General features: G+C 36.8%; 4 protein-coding genes across 4 annotated transcripts; all 4 read left to right on the top strand.

Annotated features, from left to right (window-relative positions):
• The first annotated feature begins 12,470 nt into the window (after positions 1-12,470).
• On the top strand, positions 12,471-13,010 carry LOC116020204. The gene has a single exon (XM_031260684.1). The coding sequence runs from the start codon at positions 12,471-12,473 to the stop codon at positions 13,008-13,010; it is 540 nt and encodes a 179-aa protein (XP_031116544.1).
• A 6-nt stretch (positions 13,011-13,016) lies between these two features.
• Positions 13,017-13,448, top strand: LOC116020203. The gene has a single exon (XM_031260683.1). The coding sequence runs from the start codon at positions 13,017-13,019 to the stop codon at positions 13,446-13,448; it is 432 nt and encodes a 143-aa protein (XP_031116543.1).
• Positions 13,449-14,728: 1,280 nt separating this feature from the next.
• LOC116020202 lies at positions 14,729-15,864 on the top strand. Its single transcript, XM_031260682.1, has 2 exons — positions 14,729-15,539; positions 15,650-15,864. The coding sequence occupies exons 1-2, from the start codon at positions 14,729-14,731 to the stop codon at positions 15,862-15,864; spliced, it is 1,026 nt and encodes a 341-aa protein (XP_031116542.1).
• Positions 15,865-16,178: 314 nt separating this feature from the next.
• On the top strand, positions 16,179-17,314 carry LOC116020201. The gene is made up of 2 exons (XM_031260680.1): positions 16,179-16,989; positions 17,100-17,314. Exons 1-2 carry the CDS (start codon positions 16,179-16,181, stop codon positions 17,312-17,314), a joined length of 1,026 nt encoding a protein of 341 aa, XP_031116540.1.
• Positions 17,315-18,159: the final 845 nt, after the last annotated feature.

Below are 18,159 nucleotides of genomic sequence, written 5' to 3'. Positions count from 1 at the left end.
CTTGACAAAGAGTTTGTTAATAAATCTTCCTAACCTAATCAAATTTAAGAATCTGTGTAATATGAACAAAAGGTTATGCCTCCTCTTTGGAGAAGTGTTAGACATATTTGTTCATTAGACATATTATAGTTGTCTTCATGACATAGAGAGTGCCTTTGCAATTGGAGATGATGTGTCTAGGGACAATCCTATCATTTACAAAGAGGCGATATTAGATATCGATTTTAGAATGTGGAATATCTGTTTTGATAAGGTAGTCAAATTGTTTGACTATACTGTGAAAACATTGATGATCCATGTGTATAAAATGGTCAGTGGGAGTATTATCACATTTCTTGTATTATATGTAGATGACATATTAATAACAAGAAATGACGTAAGCATGATGACTCCGATAAAAGTTTGATTATCTAAAATTTTTTATATGATAGATTTGAGATAAGTAGCATATATCCTTGAGATTTGAGTCTATAGAGATAGATCAAAAATATTAATAGGATTATCTCAAAGTATGTACATAAAATATTGAATTTGTTCAATAGGTTAGATTCTAAAAAAGGTTTTATTACCTTTCAAGCATGAAATCTATATCTCTAAAGTTGTGTCCTGACACAACTGAAGAGAGGGATCACATGAGTAAAATACCATAGGCTTTAGCTATTGGGTATCTTATATATGTGATATTATGTACAAGTTTTGATGTTTCTCATGTAGTGAGTGTCACTTGTAAACATCAATCAAATCTAAGTGAATAACATTGGACATCAGTTAAGTAACTAAGAGTTTAGTCTTAACTGATGGAAAACGAGTATTAAAGAGTAAAGGATACACAAATTTGATTTTCTATCGGATCAAATGATAGAAAGTCTACTTTTTGTAATAGTGGTGCAATTAGTTGGAAGAGTTCCAAACAGGAAATGATTGCATATTCAACCACTGAAGCCGAGTTGAGTTTGTTGCTGCTATTATCCCCTAAGAGAGTTCGATGGAAAGGGTAATATAGCAATGCAGATGATAGCATTTACGGATAACCTAGCAGATCCGTTTTCTATACTACTTAATCAAGAGCAGTTAGATCGGCATCTTGAGAAGATGAGACTTAATCAAGAGCAGTTAGATCGGCATCTTGAGAAGATGAGGGTTACCGATGAGCAGTTAGATCGGCATCTTGAGAAGATGAGGGTTACCGATTGGCAGTTAGATCGGCATCTTGAGAAGATGAGGGTTACCGATTGGCTCTAGTGCAAGTGGGAGACTGTTAGACATGTATGCCCTAGGAGCCAACATTTATTATTTTGGGCATTAATTTCTTATTAAATAAATATAATAAATAATTTTTGGGCATTAATTTCTTATTAAATAAATATAATAAATAATTATTGGGCATTAATTTCTTATTAAATAAATATAATAAATAATTATTTTATTTATTTTATTAAGGCTTAGTTAATATTTGATATTTATTTTATTTATTTTATTAAGGCTTAGTTAATATTTGATATTATTTTTATTTATTTTATTAAGGCTTAGTTAATATTTGATATTATTCCATACAATCTTCTTAATTCTTCATTCTTAAGTGTTAAGAATATGAGTGACGAATAATTAATAAATGAAGTATTGTAAAATGTTCCTAGTCATAGGAATTCTAATTGGGCATTAGAATTCCGATAAGACTAGCACATTGTCCTTCTTATGGTGAGTCTCATGCCATTCTGTATGAGATACAAAGAGTGGACATGTGGATGATTGTTAGAGAACAAGTCATTAAACATTGACTGACTACAACGTACCGCATGGTGTTTACCTACGTGTCATCGGTATGTTGTATGTTACAAGTATGCAATAATCCTTTGACTTGAGATGACATGGTTGTCTTGTACATATAGTAGACTAGTTTTTGCCAGTATGCATCTTTTGTTTCTTATGGGACTATAAGTATACTTGGTGGTCTAGTTCAGTATTGTACGGAGACATGTGTGCGTTCAATAGAGGATCCACCGCCTTGAGGTAACAAGGATGTTCCAGTCTATTCAATAATCATACAACGAGAATCTCTGGCTAGAGTACAATGAAGTTGGACTTCAGGTTAAGAATATTGAATAGACATATTGACCAGGTTTATGGGTTTGACCAAGTTTGACCATGACCTTTATCTGGTTCGGAACAAGTGTTGTGTGGAAGGAATGTTGCATGATATTTGTAACGGAAAGGTTCATTATAATATATTAAAATATATTCATTGTCAACTAACTAGGTAGTCATGGTATACTGCTAGGTGTCACTCATGACTTACGAGTTATTTAATAATGAGTTATTAAATATTACTCGTTGCTAGTTTGACTATGAACCTAGAAAGTAACACCATAATGGTTCGTGGTAATGCTGAGAACTTTAAAAAAAATCGATAAAGAGTTATCGATATTGAATTAATACATTAATAACTGATTAATGAATTAATTCAATACTGGGTAGATTTGGGCTTTTAAAAGGCTAGCATCTTTGGGCCCAAACCAGGCTATATATATATATAAGCCTTGCCCTATTTCTAAACTAAGTGAAGTGAAAGAGAGACTATTCAAAAAAGAGTTTTCACGTGAAAATCTCTGGGATTTCTCACGTGCCTGGCCAGTGGACAGACTAGAGGCCGGATGTTTGGACGGTTTTGATTCTGCCAAAGCACGCTTCAAGGGTAAAACTTTCTAACTCCCTCGTTTACATAGAATCATAGAAAATGCGATTTGATGCTTCCGCTGCGCATGTATGTTTTTCTAACACAAGGTGAATGAGATTTTCTTGAATCAATCATGAAGATTGGGTATTGAAGACCAACAACTGTACACTTTTTCCTTTGATTGAGTTTTGTTATAATTTTCTTAATTAAAGGGTTTTTAAGGACGCAGGTAGTGCAACACATGAATACACATATATCATATACTCTTTTTCTAAACACATGAAGCCGACAACTTTCTATTTTTTTTAATTAGTTTCATTTTTTTTATTTTTTGTTTATTTTTATTTTTGAATAGGATACCATGCAATCAAAATTAATTCGTTACTTATTAGTAACTTGTTAAATATGTTAATTGCACAGTTTTAATCAATTTAAGGGTTTAATTGAAACTTTTTATTAGTTAGAGGGTCTAATTGCATTTTGACATATAGTTGGAGGGCTTATTGTTCCTTATCCCTAATAATAATAATAATAATAATAATAATAAAGGATATACTCGAAATATGACAAATAACTTGTAATATTTGTCAATAATTGCTTTGTGATTACAAGATGAATGGTAAAAATAAGACAAAATATGTTTCAACAAACAAAAATAAGTCTATTTGTATAAGAAGAAATCCTGGAGACGGCTCATTTAGTATTGCCCTCATGCAGTTCTTATACCGTGGATTGCAGTGCACAATGCATTATGGACCAAGGTTACAAAACGACGTCGTTTCAATAAGTGGAGAAACGACTCTCGTAAATCTCCATAATTGATACTACAGTTCATCTCAAATGATACTACAATTATGTTGAACTGATACTGCAGTTGTGTTGAACTGATACTAAATTTGTGTTGAACTAATACTGCAGTTGTGTTGAACCCGATACTGTAGTTTTGTTGAACTGATATTACAATTGTGTGCGTAACTGATACTACCGTTCATCTCAAATGATTCTACAGTTGTGTTGAACTGATACTACAGTTGTGTTGAACTGATATTGCAGTTGGGTTGAACTGATACTATTGCAGTTGTGTTAAACTGATACTGCAGTTGTCTGAGACTGTTTCATCCGTCTAGAAGTGCAATTGTGTTGAAAGGGTACTGCAGTTGTGTTTAAAGGGAACTGTAGTTGTGCGAAATGGAGACAGTTTCATCCATCTGTTTTCATTAATCAAAATGCGTCGTTTTGTCACTTGAACCACAATGCTTAGTGGTCCGTGGTCCACGATAAAATTTGCGGCCCTCAAGACTTGGATGCTCGTAACAGTCATAACAACTATCGGTTAATTCTGTTTCTCCAATCTCACATGTCGACCCAACACCATCTTCTTAGGTTGAGCTTAAGGTAGTCAACCTTGGTCCGGATTCCAAGAATCCTAGGTGGATCTAATATATCTATCACTTATAATCCATTTAAAAATTGACACTTTTCAAACGAGCTGCTCATTTGATGGAAATAGCATATGTAATCACTACGTAACTAAATAATAATAACGGAAAATGGTCAAATAAACACTCAAACTTTAGCTGAAAAGTCAATTAGTCACCTCAACTTTTTAAATGTGCAATTACACCCCTCAACAATTAATTTTGATGCAATGAATCCCAAAAACCGGTTAATGACCTACTATCACAGGTCATTAGGGATCAGGCAAACCTCCGGTGAATTTTCAGGCAAAAAAGTGACCGGCGAAGGCAACCATAGTGGTTGCGACCTTCTCGCTGGGAGAAGGCGACCACTTCTTTCTCCGTGAACGGCGACTGTTCGCCCGTCGTCGATTACTTTTTTGCTTGAAAATTCACTAGAGGATGGTCGGATCCCTAATGACCTGTGATAGTAGGTCATTAATTGGTTTTTGGGATTCATTGCATCAAAATGAATTGTGGATGGGTAGAATTTCCTCTTTAAAAAATTGAGGAGCTAATTGACTTTTCAGCTAAAGTTCAAGGACCTATTTGACCATTTTCCCTAATAATAATGGTGACTGTTGACTTAAAAGTATTTGTCGAACATTGTTGGTAAAAAGGAATGCTAGCCTGTGTCAAAAAGAGAGAAACAAGAATGCATAAATCAAAATCCCAAACAAACTAGAAGTGCCACTGTGATACCCTAGTTATTTTTAGTATTTTGATAAAAATATTATTTTTAAATTAAATTATTTTTTACTATATGATTCATACTCATACTAGTTTACAACAATATTATTTTATGATACTCAAAATCATTTGAGACTAACCTATTAATATTATTTTATGAGTATTCCAATTTCGTAAACTTATATTACTCTCTAAATATTATATTGAGCCTTTTTTTTGGTGCGTAAGAGGGGCAAAGCCCCGTTGGTTAACGGATCCTCCTGGTTGCGACGTTCCTAGCGTCCCTGTTGAGAATGGCTTGGACCCCATCAGGCGGGTGGTTCAGGATCGTAGTCCCCCACTCACAAGTTTGTCCCATGTTGGCAAGGTAATCGGCACAATGGTTTCCTTCCCTGTAGACATGAATGAGCTCAACCTCATGGATTTTTCGCATCAGGAAGTTGCAGTCAGCGATGAGGGTGTCGGTTTCCGGTCTTGATTCTGCATCCCTGTTCAAGACTTGGACCATAGCGTTAGAATCAGTTTCCACAATAAGTTTACTGAATCCCCGGTCGATAGCAATCTTTAAACCTTCTCAAAGCCCCCATAGCTCGGCGATGAAGCTATTCGTAGTCCCAATCTTTGCGGCAAACCCCACAATCCAAGACCCGGCATGATCTCGAAAGACGCCTCCTGCACTTGCCATACCCGAGCTCGCTTTCTTAGCGCCGTCGGTGTTCAGTTTGACAAAGCCGTGGCGTGGGGGGGGGGGGGGTCCAGACCACCCATACTTGGCTGCCACGTACCGGACCATGGTTCTTAGCCAGTAAGCTCTTTGCTTCTCGAGCTTCCTTGTTTGCCCTACGGATGGTTTCTCTTGCTAGGATAGTCACACCATTAAACACAAACTGATTCCTGGCCTTCCACAAGTTCCAGAGCAAGTAGGGGAAATGAGAGTTCCAGTTGATGCTGTCTGAAGAAGTCTTTGAGCTAATACAGTTTTTCTCTATCCATTTCACCAACGGCATGTGGGAGTTGATATTGAAGCCGACAGGTGTGATGATCTGACTCCAGCAATCCACAGCCATATGACATCTTCTGAAGATATGATCCAATGTTTCATCTCCTTCGTCGCACCTTGGGCAATCGCTCTGGGCAGTCAACCCCCGTCTCCTACGTTCGGAGTTGATAAGCAGGCCATTGTGGGTAATTTTCCATATGAAAATTTTTACCCGCTCCGTGCATTGGATCTTCCACACCCAACCATCCGTTCTCTCGTCCTCAGAATGCCCTGCAATGAGAGAAAAAACAAATTTAACAGAGAGGAGGCCTGTACCTGAGCGTGGCCACGAGCATGTGTCCGGTCCGATTATCTTCCACCGGAATCAGGTAATCGCGTATGGATTTGAGGATGTCGTCGGGTATGATCCCTTCCAACGTGCTCATGTTCCAGGTTCTTTCCCGAGTAATGAACTGACTAACCGTCGCGTGTTTATACGTCTCCGGGACCTGCAAGTTTACGTAGTTCGCAATGGGGCCATCCCCCAGCCACCAATCATCCCAAAAGTTGATCGAGGATCCCGTACCAATCTTGCATTTCACTCTCTTCTCTAGCGTCTCCTTACCTTTCATGATACTACGCCAACTCCATGAACAAGTATTCGTGGATGTCGTGTTGAAGAAACCACCATGATTCACGTACTTGTCTTTCATCACTTTAACCCAGAGTTTATCCTCGTTGGTCAGGTTTAATCAAAATGCGTCGTTTTGTCACTTGAACCACAATGCTTGGTGGTTCGTGGTCCACGATAAAATTTGCGGCCCTCAAGACTTGGATGCTCGTAACAGTAATAACAACTATCAGTTAATTCTGTTTCTCCAATCTCACATGCCGACCCAACACCATCTTCTTAGGTTGAGCTTAGGGTAGTCAACCTTGGTCCGGATTCCAAGAATCCTAGGTGGATCTAATATATCCATCACTTATAATCCATTTAAAAATTGACACTTTTCAAACGAGCTACTCATTTGATGGAAATAGCATATGTAATCACTACGTAACTAAATAATAATAACGGAAAATGGTCAAATAAACACTCAAACTTTAGCTGAAAAGTCAATTAGTCACCTCAACTTTTTAAATGTGCAATTGCACCCCTCAACAATTAATTTTGATGCAATGAATCCCAAAAACCGGTTAATGACCTGTGATATATAAATGGTATATACAATTGTACTATAGAATTTTCTAATCGTGTATACATATTTACGTACGTGAGCTATGTTTGTAATCATGATATTGTTTCCTAATTTAAAGCTTCCCTAATCTCAGAGTGTATATTAGGTGTGGAAATAGGCTAGGCCGAGGCGAGCTTTAGAAATTTAGGTCTGGGCCTGCTATGGAAATCTAAAGCCTGAGCCTGGGCTTGAGCCTGTATGTAGGCTTTTTTTTAGGCTCAAGCCTGAGCCTACAGTTGGCCTAGCCTGGCCTGAAGCCTTTTTAAAAGCCTATTTAACATATAGGCTTTTAAAAAGGCTTCAAAATAGATCATAAATAGGCTTTGAGCCTATTTAAGCCCTACATTTTTAAGTCTTTTAAAGTATACATGTAAAAAATTTACAAAAAATACCTAAGTTCAATTGTATTATTATTTGTTATCATATATAATATCATAAATAATAAACAATCAACTCACATAATTAAGTTGCAATATTTCATTAAATATTATGAGAGTAAGAATAGTTAATAAAAAAATTAAACAATAAGAATATATTCAACAGGATTAGTAGCAATGTCTATAGTTGAATCATAATTTATAATGAAATTTTGGAGGTGGAGGGTTAGAGTTTGGTAATTATATATACTTGTTATATATACCTGGGATTGTATTGTAAATATAAAAATATAAAATAGAATATATATATATAGGGCAGGCCTGTAGGCCTGAAGGCCGAGCCTAGTGTATATAGGCCTGGCCTGTTTAGCTTAATAGGTTTTTAAAAGTGGTTCAAGCCTGGCCTTTCTACTAAACGAGCTAAGCCTAACTAGGCTTTAATTAGCCCTGAACATAGGCCCCTACAAGGGGCCTGGCCTATTCCCACCCCTAGTGTATATGCATATGTTTTCCTTAGTACTAATTTGCCATTCTCTATCCTAACATATACATATATGCATATACACGGTTTTCCATAATTATCTTATTCATTAGCTAATCATCATCCTATATATCATCTTAAATTGTCATCCTAATTTTTTCACATACTATATTTCTTTCTCTCCTCTAAGAATATAATAATTGTCTTTCTGCATTCTCCTTCGTCGCCAAAAAGAATAGAAAAAACATCTTAGCCTTTTTGCTTTAGCCTTCTCCCTTCCTCAGAGATTTTGACTGCTAGGGTAAGATTTATGTTTATCTAAAATTATTTTACCCAAAAATAAAAATCCGTTTTAGTAAGGGTTTATGTGCAAAAATCGTTTTAAAATGCATCAAAAATATTTTTATAGTAATTGTGAATAATTGGCCTATGTGATTCATGAATTTGTAGTATTTCTGATGCTGAAAGTGGAGAATTATTTGACTATGCCGTAGGAGTATGTAAATTTATGTGATAGATGTTGGAGTATAATCGGCCTTCGCATGCTTCTTACTATCTAGTGTTGTATATATTGCATCCTCTAATATTGAATTCTTTGTGTAAGTATACTGGCATATTAGTATGTGGTGTATATATATTCATATATAGATATACAACTATATATTCATATATAACTGCTCATATATATATGATTGGTATGTTCTGTAATCAGTGTGCATATGTATAAATAGGAGAATGCATACGATATACTTGCAAAATGTATATATGAGTAATAAATTGACTAAAGACGTGTTTGTACAGTAGCTTTATTTGTATGTTTGGGGTTGTTAAAAATTTATGGTTGTCTGTATATATTGAATATATAGCAAGAAAATATGCTTGTGTCCTCCCATTAACCTATGCCGTAGTATATATATATATATATATATATATATATATATATATGTGCTCAATTTGCATATTTTGCTCATAGCTAGTATAGTAATTAGTTTCAAATATTATCTTACATAGGCTTGGCTTATTAATATTAATATAATTAGTATAATTAGTATAATTACTGTGTATACTTGGTAATTGTAAAGTGTGAAAATAAATATATTTATATATGTTCGAGTATGATGGAGAGAATAAATTAATTTGTATCAAAAAAAAATATTGTATTTAATTAACTTTGGTCACGGATGATTTGTAGTTGAATTTTTCTTTGTGAGGTTGGTCTCTCACGTTTGGTTATGGATTACTATGATATATCGGTGCGGGGTTTGTCTCCCACATTTGGTTATAATTATTATTATCATATATGTTGTGAGGTTGGTCTCTCACATTCGAGTTCGTTCTACCTATTGGGGTTGGTCTCTCAATGGAGGTATGCATACTTAAAGAATTTATCTCGAGCCAACTGGGTTGGTCTCTAGTTGGTTCTTTTTGGTCACTGGGGCCGAAGTCATGGTTCTTGCTGGGTATTTCTCCTTCTCATTGACTTGGTGGTTTAAAAAAAAAGGGATTAAATCTTATTATTGATCAAATTGATAAAATGTGGAAGTTATAGAGTTTTACGTGAAATTATAAATTACTATTAATATTCTGTGATGGAGTTGGCAATTTGTCGTAAATGTGAAAATTATACTTGAATGAAACATTCTAATTGTCGGAATATATTATGGGGTTAGTGTGGAATTGTGTGCACTAAGGTGTTACGTGTTATGTGTAAAATATTTTACGGGGTGGAGTAATGCTGACTTTGTTTCCCCCTTAGTTATTTTGCAGGTATTGTTGCATAACAATTGGAGCATGAGAGTGATTTCTATTTTCCTACTAGTTCTTTTAATTTTTTTTATTTTTTATAGATAATTTAGAAGTTCTTCCTAGACAATTGTACTTAAGTTATTGTACTAGTAGTAGTTGGCGAATATTTTTGTAAGTTTGTTTCAACCTGTGCGTTTGGGTATAGGAGCGATACCTGAGCGTGGCGGTAACACCCGTTTTCTTTTGGTTAGTTTATGCTTCCGCTATGATTGTAGAAATTTTCAATTAATAAAGAAAAAAGATTAAGGAAATTTGGTTATGAAAATTGGGGTGTTACAGCCACTCCCAGAAGGATTCTTGAAAGAATAATTAACTATATAAGGACCTCTCACCCATTCACATAACTCATTAATTCCCAGCCTATTCTGTGAGGTCTGAGAGTTTTTTTTAGAGGATTCTAAATTCCCCTAGAAAGTAGTACATGAGTTTAGGTTACAATAGTTCGATAGGAGAGATCATTCTATTGTGTAATTTCTGGTTCCAAACTATATACTTTGAATATGCTTTTAGTAGATTTAGGCAAATTTTCAAATTGAGAAATGTCTCGCAGACTAGGGTTTTTTCAAATTGCGTTAACAACTCCTTGTGTTACAACTATTCTTCCAACATCCTTGTGTGCTGCCTCGTACAAATTTCAGTGACAATAAATAAAAACAAAAACAATTACAAAATAGCTCTACAAGGGGTGTCATTTGTGGGTGGAACATGATTTCCGTATCTGAATATTTAAGCAATCAAATATATTGACATGTGCATATAGGTCCAAGCCTACACTTGAGAGATCATTTATGTTATATAATTCAAACTTTTCAAGAAGTATAATTGTATACATATCACTGTTGCAAACATCGGTCTAGGCACCCGCCTAGGCGCTAGGCACCCTTAGACTGTGGTGATCTCCCTCCTAGGCGACCGGCCGCCAAGGCGCCCGCCTTGCGCCTAATCTGACCGACTAGGCTACCACTTAGCGCCTAACTCGGTCGAGTTAACTCGCCAATTTCAATCGAGTTAACCGGTCGGCTCAGCGTTAATTTTTTTTTCAATATATATACATATCACTGTTGCAAACATCGGTCTAGGCGCCCTTAGACCATGGCGATCTCCCTCCTGGGCGACCGGCAGTCAAGGCGCCCGCCTTGCGCCTAATCTGGCCGACTAGGCTGCCGCCTAGCGTCTAACTCGGTTGAGTTAACTCGTCTATTTCAATCAAGTTAACTGCTCGGCTCAGCGTTGTTAATCTCCCTAGAACCGACGCCGTATGTCTTTAATTTCATTTTAAAAGACATTATTTAGAACATACGATGTCGATTCTTTGGAGAACCGAAGTCGTATGTCTTGCTATTTAAAAAAAAACATTTATGTCGTTGTTTTTGCCAAGAACTGACGTCGTAAATAATATATATTATTTTTGCTTTATTTAATTGACATATAACATCGGTTTATAAAAAACCGACGTTAATTAAGCGACGTAGTATCATTTTTCTGTAGTAGTGACACGTGCACTGTTTTTTTATTTATTTTTTATTTAGCCGCATAGGCGCCGCTTAGACCGTTTAGGTGCTAGGCGTTCCTCTACCGCCTAGCATCTAGCGCTTACTGCAACCATGATATATATACTAGTACAAGCCCACATTATTACTTTTAATGTGGAACAAATGCTACTTAAAAATCTCTCCAACTAACTCTATTTCTCAATTCAAATGGCCAATACGCCTTAAGAATCAATTTCCCATTCCATTATCCGCTTTGAGTGTATAATATATCAAATTAAAATTATCACTTAAGAAAATTGAACCTAAATCTACTTTGACCCAATTCAAACCAGAGGTGGAGTTCACTTAAAATTTTGCTTCTGTTATAAATCTTTTACTTGATGGCCATTAAATCTTAGGACTCTCCATTTGCCTTCCATTATTTCATTGTTTATGTTAAAGGAAATGAAAGGTTGTGGAATGTGTATATATTGATATGGATTGCTTAATGAATGGATGAGCTCTTGTGATCTTGTGTTATTGTTCTTCTTCTTCTCCTTTTTCCCTTTTCTCTACACTACATTATCATATACATAATCTCCAAGCAATTACCGGGCAATCACCACGAGAACTGAGCTAATCGATAAGTCAAATTACAGCACGTTATCAGCACGAGTGTTCTATATCTCGGGTGAACGGTACTGATTTCTTAAAAGACTCTTATTTTTTATTTCTATGCCTTTGTCTAATTTTTTCATGTGACCCTGGCTGTTTGATAATGAATTTATATTGGATGTATTTTTTCTGCCGGTGTGTTTCCTTCTGCTTCATCTTTGCTTTAATATATGGTGTTAGTGTTAGAATATCCATATTCCAATTTTTAGTTTAGCAAACCACAGTATATATATATCCCTTTTCATCTTTACAATTTTATATTGCGTATGCATATAGTTTTCTTTTGTTGCTGCGCATTATGTATGTATATAATGATATATGTATAAAACTTTTAAATTTTCATTCTGTAATTTTATATATCCGTACTTATATATACGTATTAATGTAAATGGTTTTGTATATTTATATTTGTATATTCGGATGTGTTTTTTGGACATGTACATACGTGCATATATAAATTTGTTCGTCAACATATATATACGAGTTAATATATATGTGTGTAATATTTGTATATGTAATAGAGAGATAATGGTTTTTGCATTATTCCCCATTATTGGCTTTTATGTTCTTTTGGGGAAATGCATCCAAAATGACTGCATGGATAATATGTTTTTGTAGATCATGTCTTCTATCACTAAACGAGAATTTACTGAACTCTCACTTGACGGGGGCAACTATTTAACTTGGGCCTTAGACATCGAGATTCATCTCGCGTCTAAAGAGTTGAGCCAAACCATTGTTGCTATGTCACAGTGTACTGACGCCCAGAAGGCGCAGGCTCTCATTTTCTTACGTCACCACTTGAACCATGACCTGAAAAATGAATACCTGACTGAAAAGGACCCTTTTGCATTATGGAAGTCCCTGGAGGACCGTTTTGACCAGCAGTCGTCAATTGTACTTCCTCAAGCCCAATTTGACTGGCTTAATCTTAGGTTTCAAGACTATAAGTCAGTAATTGATTACAATTCGGCCCTTCATAAAATAGTCTCGCAACTAAAGCTCTGCAAACAAGAAGTTTCAGAGAAAGATTTAATTGAAAAGACCCTATCTACTTTTCATGCGAGTAACCTTGTACTCCAGCAGCAGTACAGGGCAAAGAATTATGAAAAGCATTCTGAGCTTATATCTACACTTCTTGTGGCCGAGAAGCACAACTAGTTGTTGATGAAAAACCATAATGCACGATTAGTTGGGTCTGCCCCAGTGCCTGAAGCACATCATATGGCCCAGGGAAGCAATTCTAGAAGGGGTCGAGGAAAGGGTCGTGGTAGAGGTCATGGTCGAAACAACCGAGGTGGTAGAGGCAAAGGCGGCAATGACTCCCGGGTCCAAGATAAGAAACGGAGTGATCAAGGATCATCGAGGTCACAAATCTGCTATCGGTGTGGGTGTGAGGGGCACTGGTCTCGTATGTGCCGCACACCAAAGCATCTGGTTGAAGCATACAAAATGATGCAAAGGAAAAATGATAAGCAGCCGTCAGGAAGAGAATCTCATCATGCTAATACTAATTTGCCTGAAGCAAATGCAATAATGAATGATGATGACGATGACCTTCTAAAATATGAGCTTGAAGACTTTGGTGTTCAGGAGTGATTTGTTTATGTTTGTGGGTTATGAACCTATGTTTTTTTTTTATCATTTTCATGACTTAGCATCTATGGTTTTCTATTTTATCTTGATGGATGACTCGTTTTTACTCTTTACTTACTATTTTTTTATGCGAATTTGATAAGTAAGTAAGTAATGAATAGCCACTGTCTGAGAAGTTACCTTCCAAAGTGATCGTTCAGCTTTCTGACCGGTAGGTAAAAGTTAGTAGTCTTCCTAAAGTTACCTTCGGAAGAAATTTTTTTTTAGGGCACCTTTCGAAGGATCCCTACTTCCCTGAAGGAATTCCTTTACTTCTCGAGTTTTAGCTCCTAGAAGGATCTTACCTTTTAAAAGAAGTTACTCATCATGATCACTTATTTGATCTGATTTCTTTTTGGTTTTTACCTCTTAGATCTTACAGCATTACAAAACATTGTCCACACAATGGAGCATGGACCAACATTGTGTTTGGTGGATAGTGCAACCACACACACTATCCTTACTGATAGGAGGTTTTTTCGTACCTTGAACAAATCAAGTAGTAATATTACTACCATTACTAATGATGTGAGGTACAAATAGTGGGCTCCGGAAGAACATCAATCATCCTCCCTAAGGGTACAGAGCTACTAATTGAAAATGCTTTGTTATATCCTCAATCTAAACGAACCTTGCTGAGTTTCAGGGATATTCGATCAAATGGTTTTCATATCGAAACCAAGACTAAGAACAATGATGAGTTTTTAATCATGACTCAGTTGATCTCTAGTAAAAAGCGAGAGGTTGAGGAACTTGCCTCCTTATCTTCAGGGTTATATTATACCTATATACAACCCAATAATTCATGTGTTGCATTAACCATGAAACTAAAAAATCCACATTCTTTTCAGTTGTGGCATGACCGTCTCGGTCATCCTGGGCAGAATATGATGGGTCGGATCATATCTAATTCTGCTGGCCATAACCTTTTAAGATCTCATGTACTTTCGCCAAATATGTTTACATGTGTTGCTTGTGCGAAAGGTAAATATATTGTACGCCCGTCGCGTACTAAGGTTAGACATGAGTCGCCTATTTTTCTGCAAAGATTGCAGGGCGATATTTGTGGACCAATTAGTCCACCTTCTGGGCCATTTAGATATTTTATGGTCTTTATTGATGCTTCCACTCGTTGGACTCATGTTAGTCTATTGTCCACGAGGAACAAAGCTTTCACAAAATTTATTGCGAAAATTATAGAGTTAAATGCCCAATTCTCAGATTATCCAATTAAATCAATAAGAATGGATAATGCTGGAGAATTCACATCAACGGCTTTCAATGATTATTGTATGGCCTTGGGCATCAAAGTAGAGCATCCTGTACCTTATGTCCATACTCAGAATGGTCTAGCTGAATCTCTGATTAAGCGTATTAAATTGATTGCTAGACCATTACTGCAAAAGTCCAGTTTACCGGTTTCTTGTTGGGGACATGCAGTATTGCATGCTGCAGCTTTAATACAAATCCGACCTACTGCATATCATGATTATTCCCCCTTGCAACTACTACGTGGTGTAGAACCCAATATTTCCCATCTGTGTGTATTCGGGTGTGCAGTCTATACCCCCATACCACCTACAAACCGTACCTCCATGGGCCCGCAACGAAAACTAGGTATATATGTTGGTTATGAATCTCCCTCCATTATTAAATACCTAGAGCCCATGACAGGAGATCAGTTTACTGCGAGGTACGCTGACTGCATTTTTGATGAAGATCATTTCCCGGCATTAGGGGGAGATAAAAGTCCTTATTTAACGAAATGCCGAGAAATTTCATGGTACGAAAAAGATCTTCAGCACCTAGACCCACGTACTAGTCAAACTGAACTGGAAGTTCAGAAAATTATTAATTTGCAAAATTTAGCAAATAACCTGCCAAATGCTTTTACTGATAATACAGGAGTGACCAGGTCCCATATCCCTGCTGTGAATGCTCCTTCGAGAGTAGAAGTCCCCAAGAGATCAGGAATGCACATTAACACTCCCCATCGCCAGAAGCGCGGGAGACCAGTTGGTGCAAAAGATTTAAATCCGCGGAAAACGAGAATTGGTAAAATATCTTAGTCACTCCAGAAAAATCTTAGCCGTCCTGAAGACGGGGAACCCAGTGAATCTGCATGTGCTCTAAATAATTTGAACACTGGAATGCGGAACATCCAGATCAGAATATTTTGGGAAATGATAATGATCTGGTTGATATCAATATAGAAACTACCATAAATTTTGTTGATATAGGAGAAACATATAACAGAGATTTAATAGTCGTCGACGACACGTTTGCCTATGCAGTTGCCTGTAATATTCCACATAATAATCTGGATCCAGAACCAAAATCAATAACAGAGTGCCAGAAGCGCCCTGACTGGTTGAAGTAGAAAGAGGCAATTGAGGCAGAGCTTAACTCGCTTAATAAAAGAAAAGTGTTTGGTCCCACCGTACTTACCGCAAAAGATGTGATCCCAGTAGGATCTAAGTGGGTATTCATACGNAAAGATTGCAGGGCGATATTTGTGGACCAATTAGTCCACCTTCTGGGCCATTTAGATATTTTATGGTCTTTATTGATGCTTCCACTCGTTGGACTCATGTTAGTCTATTGTCCACGAGGAACAAAGCTTTCACAAAATTTATTGCGAAAATTATAGAGTTAAATGCCCAATTCTCAGATTATCCAATTAAATCAATAAGAATGGATAATGCTGGAGAATTCACATCAACGGCTTTCAATGATTATTGTATGGCCTTGGGCATCAAAGTAGAGCATCCTGTACCTTATGTCCATACTCAGAATGGTCTAGCTGAATCTCTGATTAAGCGTATTAAATTGATTGCTAGACCATTACTGCAAAAGTCCAGTTTACCGGTTTCTTGTTGGGGACATGCAGTATTGCATGCTGCAGCTTTAATACAAATCCGACCTACTGCATATCATGATTATTCCCCCTTGCAACTACTACGTGGTGTAGAACCCAATATTTCCCATCTGTGTGTATTCGGGTGTGCAGTCTATACCCCCATACCACCTACAAACCGTACCTCCATGGGCCCGCAACGAAAACTAGGTATATATGTTGGTTATGAATCTCCCTCCATTATTAAATACCTAGAGCCCATGACAGGAGATCAGTTTACTGCGAGGTACGCTGACTGCATTTTTGATGAAGATCATTTCCCGGCATTAGGGGGAGATAAAAGTCCTTATTTAACGAAATGCCGAGAAATTTCATGGTACGAAAAAGATCTTCAGCACCTAGACCCACGTACTAGTCAAACTGAACTGGAAGTTCAGAAAATTATTAATTTGCAAAATTTAGCAAATAACCTGCCAAATGCTTTTACTGATAATACAGGAGTGACCAGGTCCCATATCCCTGCTGTGAATGCTCCTTCGAGAGTAGAAGTCCCCAAGAGATCAGGAATGCACATTAACACTCCCCATCGCCAGAAGCGCGGGAGACCAGTTGGTGCAAAAGATTTAAATCCGCGGAAAACGAGAATTGGTAAAATATCTTAGTCACTCCAGAAAAATCTTAGCCGTCCTGAAGACGGGGAACCCAGTGAATCTGCATGTGCTCTAAATAATTTGAACACTGGAATGCGGAACATCCAGATCAGAATATTTTGGGAAATGATAATGATCTGGTTGATATCAATATAGAAACTACCATAAATTTTGTTGATATAGGAGAAACATATAACAGAGATTTAATAGTCGTCGACGACACGTTTGCCTATGCAGTTGCCTGTAATATTCCACATAATAATCTGGATCCAGAACCAAAATCAATAACAGAGTGCCAGAAGCGCCCTGACTGGTTGAAGTAGAAAGAGGCAATTGAGGCAGAGCTTAACTCGCTTAATAAAAGAAAAGTGTTTGGTCCCACCGTACTTACCGCAAAAGATGTGATCCCAGTAGGATCTAAGTGGGTATTCATACCAAAAGATGTGATCCCAGTAGGATCTAAGTGGGTATTCATACGGAAGAGGAAGATCCCAGTAGGATCTAAGTGGGTATTCATACGGAAGAGGAATGAAAACAATGAGGTGGTTAGGGTATTCATACGGAAGAGGAATGAAAACAATGAGGTGGTTAGATAATTCATACGGAAGAGGAATGAAAACAATGAGGTGGTTAGATATAAAGCGAGATTGGTAGCTCAAGGGTTCACGCAGAGACCCGGAATTGATTTTGAATAAACATATTCTCCTGTTATTGATGGCATTTCATTCCGCTATTTAATATCACTGGGAGTAAACATGAAATTAGATATGCAGTTGATGGATGTAGTGACAGCTTACCTTTATGGGTCACTAGATGCTGATATATACATGAAAATACCCGAAGGTATTCAAAATCCCAATACAAGAGGGAAAGATCGAAACATGTATAGCATCAAACTTCAAAGGTCATTATATGGCTTGAAGCATTCGGATAGAATGTGGTATAACCATTTGAGTGAATTCTTCCTGAAGAAGGGATATGTGAAAAATGATATTTGTCCTTGTATATTCATCAAGAAGTCATCTAATGGTTTTTGTATTATATCTGTCTATGTCGATGACATAAACATTATTGGGACAAACAAAGATATTATAGAAGCGTGTTCATACTTAAAGGCAGAAGTTGAAATGAAAAACTTGGGAAAAACCAAGTTTTGCCTCGGCCTGCA

Source organism: Ipomoea triloba, chromosome 5 (genome assembly GCF_003576645.1).
Source record: "Ipomoea triloba cultivar NCNSP0323 chromosome 5, ASM357664v1".
Lineage (NCBI taxonomy): Eukaryota > Viridiplantae > Streptophyta > Magnoliopsida > Solanales > Convolvulaceae > Ipomoea > Ipomoea triloba.
Note: the sequence above shows the minus strand (reverse complement) of the source record. Positions and strands in the feature narration are given on the sequence as shown.